This window comes from Rhinopithecus bieti, unplaced genomic scaffold, assembly GCF_001698545.2.
Source record: "Rhinopithecus bieti isolate Rb0 unplaced genomic scaffold, ASM169854v2 scaffold_12189, whole genome shotgun sequence".
NCBI lineage: Eukaryota > Metazoa > Chordata > Mammalia > Primates > Cercopithecidae > Rhinopithecus > Rhinopithecus bieti.
This window is the reverse complement of record NW_016807086.1, coordinates 621,584-631,334: the sequence shown is the minus strand read 5'-3', so window position 1 is coordinate 631,334 and position 9,751 is coordinate 621,584. Positions and strand designations below refer to the sequence as shown.

The window sequence follows — 9,751 nt, the reverse complement described above, 5'->3', positions numbered from 1 at the left end:
ATCTCTGAAATTAATGTTACCGCCTTTTACAAATTTTCACTATAGAGAACGGTATTTAGAGAGTATACTCCTATCATTAGTCATATTTTTAAAAGATGGGAGGCTGGAAAGGAAGAAAATAAAAGAGATTCCCCTGCTGATAAAATGTTTTCACTTTTCCCAAAAGTACACTAGTAATATCTGTGTATGTGTATGCACACACACATATACACAGACAACCTTGTCCTTCAACTAGACCCCCAAGATCCCCAATTTTATTACCTGTTTTTGAGCAGCACACCGAAGGTCATCTTATCCAGTCGCAGATAATTTGGCAGCAACTTTGCCCAATTCCACTTCCATTTTGTGGTGGCTGACTGTTGATAAATGAGAAGACACTATTGTTAGTTATTAATCAGTGTTAGTATGATCAGTAAATTAAAGCTCCAGCTGTGTAGACTAACTAAGAAGGAGGGGGGTCCAGAACAAGGACTTAGACAGATAACATCAATCATGTCCACAGAAGAAGGTTTTTATTCCAATAAGATAGCAATTAATTTATAAATCCATTTGGGGATGTAGTCATTATTTATAAAAATATAAATCAATTTCTTGAGTCGTTATTCTTCCAAGTGTTAATGGCATTTGCCCAACAAGTTTCTCTGAGAAGGAGACTGTTTGAAAAGCAAAGAAAAATAATTGGGAACTTTTTCAGACATCATATCAATTTATAGTTTGATTTTCTTTTCAGCAACCAAAAGTTTGATTAAAAAACAAACTTGGAAGTGCTAAGAATCAAATTATAAGATACAGCTTAATTAGAGTATGATATTAGTGTTATCTTTTTGGTTAAGAAAATGCTTTAAAGGGAAGATGATGAGGATCTGTAAGTGTAAATTATATAAATGATTCTTCTCATTAATAGAAATTTCACAACGGACTATGGAGAAAATTACTGTGAAAATAATCTCATAATTCAGAACTCAATAAAATATGCCATTTATTTAAATGAAGTAGGGAAAATTTAACGGCTATAATGATTATTTATGGTTTGGAGCAATCTAATGCACAACACAGAAAAGCAGCCAATAAACTCAAACTTACTATATTTAAAGTATTATAAATGCTTATGCTCCTTAGAATGAAATAGTTTTGAAAACGAGAGTCCAGACTGACGTTTAAAATCCAACAAGAGCTATCCCCTGTCACCTGCTGATTAATTGAGCACTACAATCCTATCATAGAGCAGCAGAATTCTGCCCTGGGTTGTCAGCATTTGAAGGTCTTACTCTACTGCAGTATTGATGAGTGTAGACTAGAGCTGTAACAGTCATGGTAAAAATATTATCTGCATGCTGAATTAGGTCATTGTTTTAATTCTTATTTTCATCAGAGCTCTAGGTCAAGCAATCCTTCTCTTCTGCCCTGTTAGTTCAAATTGTCTGTCAAGAGGTTTCTGGAAAAAGCCACCAGAAGAATGAACAAAGCAAAAGCAACTTTAGATTTCAAATACTTCGGCAGAAAGATGATCTTTTCAGTGTAACTACTGAAACATGCAGCTTAGATAATGGCATAATCTGACATTTAAAAAATGTGTGGTGTTTATCATATTGACTTTATTCCAAATAGCCTGGCTTTAAGATCATTAACAAATTCGTTTTAAATTTGGGAATGTGTCTGTGGTTATAAAAAGCAAATTTACCCCATACCACTTAAAGTAGGAGCTCAGTGCTCTATTTATAATTAATTTTAACTATTTTCTAATTTGTCTGATACATTCATAAAGGTTGCAAGGTATTTTGTAAGTGTGTGTTTTGGGGGATGGGGGTGACAAAGGAGGAAAGGAATGTTAAAAAATGCCTGGTTCTTCAGCCCTCTGTAGACACAGCCTAACAGATGTTCCCTCTGCCCATGATAAACTGATCAGCCAAAAGCTAAGTTTTACAGACCAAACATATGAATCACTTTGACAAATAGAAAAAAGGTTAAATAACTTTTAAAAGTCAATTTGTACAGACCATGTAAGTAAGAACAAGGCCTTTTGCTTCCTAGCAAAAAAAAGCTTATGAGTAAATATTCAAACACAAAGCAATTTTCTTACTTGGGTAAAGAAACCACACATTTAAATTAAATTTACCATTTAATTTCCACATACCTGATCTAGCATGTTTTCACTAAACACCTTATACACATGGAAAGGGTTAAAGGCAGAAGGCTGATCTTCTATACTCCTCAAGGTCGCCTTTAAAGGTCGAATGGGTAATGGCTTTTCCTCTGAACTATTCATAGAAAACAGCTGTTCTTTTAAATATTCCTTCAAAGAAAAGAAATTACAAGTTGTGACGGTGAGAAGCAGACAGTCTCTGTAAAAATGAACTGATCAATATCCAAATTTATCCTTTCAGCACATTTGCTAGATTACAGTGTATTACTTGCCTCAGGGAAGAATACATTTTCAGAAGATACATAGTGAAGTACCAATCAGCATTGCAATAAACCCATCAAAAACAGGTTTACCTAATATGTAGTATAGATTAGGAAACCATTGACCAAACTCGTATATAATGAATATATATTTGATGTATCAGACCTTTTTAACAGGCATTGTCTTGCCACCGGTTCACATATTAACGTGTCTGGTTACCAACACTTAACTCAGCTGCATGATTATTCATAGTACAAGGTTGCTCATCCATTCATTAAGTGTAGTTGTTAACTACTCCAGGCTCAGCAGAGCATTGAGTACTCTGATATTTTACTGCAAGCAGTCTCATTCAACACGGAATTAATTATAATGCAAGCTCCTAAACTCTATTTCCATCCCATGGAGTGAAAAATATCAAGGTTTGAGAGAAACTCAAAATATGTCATCATAAGCCCCCAACTGCCAATGCAGGCCTGGGCAAAAAAAGCCAATCTACAACATTACACCTAATTTTCCACCAATAAATAAATAAGGTGAACAATCCTAATGTATTTTATGGAACTTTTTCTGGAAGATGACAAATTAAAATGACTAAAAGTCCCCATCAACTAATAAATGCTTACTATTAATAAATAAGTCATCTAATAGATTTTTAAAAATATAAATGTTCTTGTGATGTTTCATGTGTCACAAGGTAATTTTTTTTCTTCGAGGTTAGGGTTAGGATGACGTTCAGAATGTTAGAGCCAAAAAGGTATTCAGACATCATTTAGAAAACCTGTGCTACTCAAAGTCTGGGGCACTGGATCAGCTGAGTTAAGCCTCACCTGGGAGCTTGTTAGAAAAGCAGACTCTTGGACCCTATTGAATCAGAACTTGCCTGTTAATGAGCATTCCTGGCTGGATGCAGTGATTCACACCTGTAATCCCAGCACTTTGGGAGACCGAGGTGGGCAGATCACCTGAGGTTGGGAGTTCCAGACCAGCCTGGCCAATATGGTGAAACCCCATCTCTAATAAAAATACAAAAATTAGCTGAGTGTGGTGGCGGGGACCTGTAATCCCAGCTACTCAGGAGGCTGAGGCAAGAGAATCACTTGAACCCAGGAGGTAGAGATCACACCACTGTACTCCAGCCTGGGCCACAGAAAGTCTCCGTCTCAAAAAAAAAAAAAAAAAAAAAAAAAAAAAAAAAAAAAAACAGAAGAAGAATTCCCTGGAAATCCATAGGCACAGGGAATCTCTAGCCCAATGCCACACTCAATGGTTGGCACTGAAAGGTCAGGGGACAATCCTGAGATCACACAGGGGTGAGAGGTACAGCTGTGGTGAGGAGTCACATTTCTGGCCTCAGTTCACTGTGCTTTTTTCTGTGCCTCTATAACTTTAGGAATGCCCACTGTGTTTATCATGAGAGGCAAATTTTAGATTATAAACCCTAAAAATTGAAAGAATTTTGCTGAAGTTAACAATCATAGTCATTTCTTGAACTTACTTGTTATAGAGCAGCAGTCCCCAATCTTTTCGGCACCAGGGACCAGTTTCGTGGAAGACAATTTTTCCATGGACATGGACCGGGGAGGGGGATGAATATGGTTTTGGGATGAAACTGTTCCACCTCAGATCATCAGGCATTAGGTTCTCATAAGGAACACACAACCTAAATCCCTCAAATACACAGTTCACAATAGGGTTCATGCTCCTATGAGAATCTAATGCGGCTGCTGATATGGCCATAGGCGGAGCTCAGGTGGTAATGCTCACTATCCCGCCACTCACCTCCTGCTGTACAGCCCAGTTCCTAATAGGCTACGGACTGGTAGAGGTCTGTGGACCAGGGGTTGGGGACCCCTCTTGTAGAGCATATATTTGTAGAAAGATTAATTCTTTAGCGTCTGATAGAGGGTCACGCATGGACTCTTACTAAATATTGTTAATGATAAAGCCATCAGAAAATAGTTTTATGCCTAGATTTAGATTATTGAACAGAAACAAAACTTTTCTCCATTATGATTTACGCAAATAAAATTTTTAAAAGGAATACTTTCTTCATTGACAAAAATGCTTTGTTTTGACTAACAACAATCTGTCTTAACTGATTTCACCTTATGTAACTACATTTTGACTGTTTCCACTATTCGAAAAAGAGAAACTGTTCTGTGGCAAATTGTGAAAAAAATGGAGTTTTCTCCTTTGTTGATCTTTCTAGGTACTGCGCTGACAGTTACCACTAACCCTTGTTAAAAACCTCAGATTCTTTAACTGTGACCCTGCTTAATCAGATTTACCACTAATTGGGCCATATCTTTAGATTTCCATTCTTTCTTGAACACCTTCCCTGTGCATTTACATCAAAGCTTATTCCTCGATTCATCATTTCTCCATTTCTCTTCACTGAAGAGCTCTGTCAGTCTGATGACTTCAACTACCACACTCATATAGACCAAATCTGTATGCATGTCTGGTCTCATTTGTGCCCATGTGTATGGTAGATGCACCTGACAGTGATTACTTGATGACACCCTGAGAATGACCCTGTATGGCAGATGCACTTGAATGTGTTTTCAGAGTTCTAAGCTAAGGAATCTGGGAGGGGCCAACCCGAGATCCATTCTTTATCTATGAGGAACCTCTAAGCCCCTGGCCCATCCCGCAGTACTAGAGCCATACAGGGGATTGAGGTCCTTTGTTTTGGGTTAAATGAAGGTTGTCAGGTAGAGGTTGCTAGGTAGACGGTGCTAACTGAAAATACTGTATAAACTGCATGCCTCTTGCAAGTGGCTGTGGTTTTCCTGCCCAGCCCACTACCACTGGCCTCTCTTCCCTGTACGTAAGCTCCCAATAAAACCTCATGTCTTGTGGGCCAGCTCTGGGTCTCTTCAGCCTCTTGAACCTGGTACCATTCCCATTGGAGTCGATAGGAGTGTGGCACAACATCATGGTCAGGGCCTTAACTATAATGAGACATTTTTGCTTGGACATCTTATCTTTATCTCAAAGACAAAGCATCTTTAACCCCATTTTCCCTGATACCTTATTCGTCTCTATGAATGGCACACCCAATCTTCCCCTCACCTAGGCCTGTACCCATAAATGCTTCACTATTTATATTACATTATTGAGAAATATTTAGCAGCACATTTGAAGGTGCTAAAGACTCATAACACTACTCATGAAATGAGCAAACATCACAATGCAATGTCACTTACAGCATAGCAGTACCTCACAGTGGAAAAGCAGTCATAAGTACCATACCAGTCACCTAGTCATGCTTGTGTTATTTGGGCTTATTGCCTGTGTTTTTGTCATAGTTACAAGGCAAAGGTCTCTCTTTGCTTCTAGCCTCACCTAGCATTATGCCTCTTACGTTGCAGTGCCGTGCTTCATTCAGCCCAGTAAACCACCAAATACTTAGCTCTATATCCCATCTGATAGACATTACTATAACAGTAAATATACTCAGTTGTAACAAGAGAAATCATAACACTGAGCAAAATGTGGTGGTACCCCAGTGTAATCTCATGGTATCCTGTTCAGAACCACTATCTCAGAGTTATAGGAGCTCTATGAGGGAAGTACAGCCTTTGGCTTTCCAGAGTATAACTAGATAACTGATGGCCAATAAATAGCCAATTCAATTTTGGATGATCTCACTTATTGCTGATTGTTGAGCTTTTTAATATTATGTACCTTTTAAAAATAGGACAATTCTATCAGTTTGGCAATTCAGACCAGCTTTACCATCCTCAGAGCTATTGTAACACTGTTTAACTAAGGATATGGGGGTGACCACACTGCAACATCTGTTCCTCAGTAGTCGCCACAATTACTTTGGCCAATCAGAATGGTCAGGTGGACATACCCAATGAGGAGCATCACTTTGCAATAGAGGTCTTTCAGTTTGCCAAGGTGAGGGGTTCCTGAGTTTCCCAGATAGAAACCGTAAGCAAGCTATGAGGGATCACTGACAAGAGTGAATAGGTTGTGTTACTTTGTAACAATTACAAACTGAGCTCTGGTGCCTTAAGGACAGGGTCATATCTCATAGCTACAAATTTCTTATATCCTTCTGAGGCCATTGTTATATCACCTGTTTATTGACTGTTTGATTAGGTCTATGAAATCCAGGAAACAAGGTATACTTGAAGTAACTTTCAGATAGCTAATGGTGAGCAAAACATTTATATAATCAAGTTGTAACATGCTATTGTCGAATTTAATTTATTCCTTGAAAATGTATGGTGATAAAGGCCTACGTTATATAGATAAAACTAAAATACTATATATTCACATTATACAATTTTTACTATTCCAAAAATTACATTCATGTATTTGCAAATATAAACACAATTAGATGCCACAATCTAATTCAGACACATATGATCAAATTCGAAACCTGATTAAGTTAGAGAACTTTGTTTCAATAGCTGAGATAACGTGCTATTTACATTTTCACTAAAACAGCCAAAAACATGCAAAGTCAGAGGGCAAGGCGATAGAAAGGCATAACATTGGTTCAACCAGACCAGCGTCTGTGTATTAATGAATTTTCCTTGGTTCATCTGGTTGCTTCCGAATATGGTCCAATATTCTTCTTAAGTTTTTTGATTAAATAAGAAATCTCCAACTTCACCAACACAAGCATGATATCTGCAGGAAAAGAGCTAAGTCTCTCTTCTGAAAATTCATTGTACAAATACCAGATTTTAACATCAGCCTAACAGTCACAAACACACAATTCCCAAACTACACCTCTAGTCTCTACAATTCAGAACTGAACTGAGTTTATGAGCCGTGTTATTGTTTAAACCATATAAATAAAATCTACATTGTTTCAGTGAAGCTTTTTCTGTACAAATGCAGAACAGCCGGGGCTGAATAGATTCTATTAATAATGCAATATTGAGTTTGGTATTGACTTTAAGAAGTATTATCACCTCCTTGACTAACCCTTAGCTGCCAGCAGACGCTGCCTCAGGCCAGTACACACCTAATTGCTTGGTAAAAAGGCCGTTTCCCTACCTCATTGAGCTGCATGATGTGATAAATTTGCCTCAGGTACTCGCTGCCACCTGGTCTGTGGCAGAGATCCAGGACCATCGTGTTTATTTTCTGCTCAGTCAGTTCAAGAGCAATATCTCCTTCTTGTAAGGCCATGCTTTTCTCTATTGTCATAAATGCACTAAATACAAAGAAAGCATATATATATCAGTAGTGAAGAATTGTAAAGATGGAGAGTAATCATGGAGATGGAGTGTGGAGAGTTGATGTAAATCTCAGATTCAAAGCATCCATAAAGACTTCGCTGGAATAGGTAAGCCTTCCCAAACCGCTGCTGCTCACATAAACAGCACCTTAGAATTAAGCACCTGAAAGCATTTTCAAAAATTGAATCGTTTCTTCTAAAACATGTCTTTACTGCATTTATACTCCTATCTATAAAACATTTTCCCATTACTGCAATTGTTGAAATTGCTATAATCATGAGATGAAAACAAAACATTTCTTTTAACAATACGTAAGAAATAATTTGTATTTTCTCTTTGTGGATAAAAAGTATCTTTGATGCCTGAAATAGCTTTGGTATTTTTGTCTTTTGTAGAATCCTCTTTACACCTGTTGTAGAACACATTGAAGATTAATTAAAGTGTCAAAAGGGAGAGCCTATTATGCTAAATATAGACTGGGTGCTTCGTGGCGGTGTGCTTACCAGTGGGTATTTTAAATCGGCCTTTGACACTTGTTGCCTTTTAAAACTATGTGCCCCACTCCTGTTTCTTTCTGTAACAGATACTTAGCCAAAGTCACTATCCTGATTATTCTTCCAGAAAAAGAGTCTACTATCACCACACCAGGAATGTGCACGATATAGTTTTAAAACATTTCTTTTAGAAGGATCTATATACATATTGTTGATTTTGAACATTATTTACACGGTAATAATGGATGACAAAAAGAATTTAAACATTTCAAACTATACCAGTGCAAAAAATTATGATATTCAATGTACACATATATTCCACACGAATTTTCTTGTTGTTATTGGGATCATGCTACACTTTGCAATGTAAGTATTCTTAAAACTCAAGGTTTTCCCGTTTCCAAGACTAAATAAAATTTACCGTGGTGTAATCAGCTGTATACTGCAGTTCATTACTGAGATTTTGCCATGATTATAAAATTAGTTCTGCTAAGAGTCAGTGCCGCTGACCTGAAGACGGAACCAAATGACACCCAGCTGCTGGACATTAACTTGGATATTGCTTCCACATGTAGCTTCAAAACATCCTTCTCAAAAACGGGAGGAACTTTAAGATCATATAGCCTTGCTAAAAAATAAAGAAAATCCTACTTTGACTTAGAGATATTCATTAGCTAGAGTAAATTGTTTTTTTTAAAGACCTTTTTACAATAAAATAAGTTTGCAGGTATGTTTGTGAAACTGTATACACGTTGCAAAAAAAAATTTCTTGTCAGGTTTTGTCGAGGCTGACACTGAAAAAGTTGAGGCCCTCTGACAAAGGAGTATCTCAGTGTCAGCTCCTGAATTGTATCCTTTCCTGTCCATCACTGTGCAGGTGAAGCAAATGATTGGATTCAGTCAATGCTATGATTAATGAGTTCCTCTCCGGATTTGGGACTGCCTATCAATCATGTCATTAGGGAGAATGTGCCCTGAAAGAGGCAGACCTTAGCCAAGGAATAACTGCATTAATCTTAATCTGTATATGCACCCAGCCAGCCAAGTCAGGGTCACCATGATGAAAAACAATAATCTTCAACTCGACAAATTACTTTGCAAAGACAGACATTTCTTTACTTTTTGTGCTGTGTGTTCTCCAGAATCTAAGTTGACTGTTTACAGCTTGAATGTTACTACAAAGTGAAGGTTATTTTAATGAATAGTAATGTTTTCAGGCAGTATGCAAGACAGGCAACACTTACAGCTGCCACCTTTTCCACTGCAGTTATTTTCACCATTTCCATAAAATCAAAGTTAAATCTGGATGCAAGTCAAAGGAATCTAGCTAAATGGTATCATGTAGTTTCAGATAATCTTCATAAGTAATTAAGATTTAATTGATCTTAACAGAAGAACCATTTTAGTTTAAATGCTTACATACTTAGATTTTTTTAAAAATTATGGTAGAACCAAGGCAACCCTCTACCTAATACAGACATCATGTTTTGAAATACATTTTTCCTCACAGTGTATATCTATGAGGAAAATGACCACCAATTAGTGAGAAATACTTAGAGGTGGAAGTGCACTCGTATAACAGATAATCAATTTGAAATCAAAGTCAACAAGAAACACTCTTTTTTTTTTTTTTTTTTTTTTTTTTT

The 9,751-nt window shown here is 37.1% G+C and overlaps 1 protein-coding gene across 1 annotated transcript in view; it reads right to left on the bottom strand.

Moving 5' to 3' along the window:
- Positions 1–257: 257 nt before the first annotated feature.
- The window catches only part of KIAA0825 (KIAA0825 ortholog), a 244,310-nt gene continuing 234,816 nt past the window's right edge, over positions 258–9,751 (bottom strand). Inside the window, exons 23-25 of the mRNA XM_017880119.1 lie at positions 7,427–7,586; positions 2,135–2,293; positions 258–356 (exon numbers count right to left, since the gene is read on the bottom strand). Coding sequence (XP_017735608.1) covers positions 258–356; positions 2,135–2,293; positions 7,427–7,586 — 418 coding nt within the window. The remainder of the gene's footprint in view (positions 357–2,134; positions 2,294–7,426; positions 7,587–9,751) is intronic.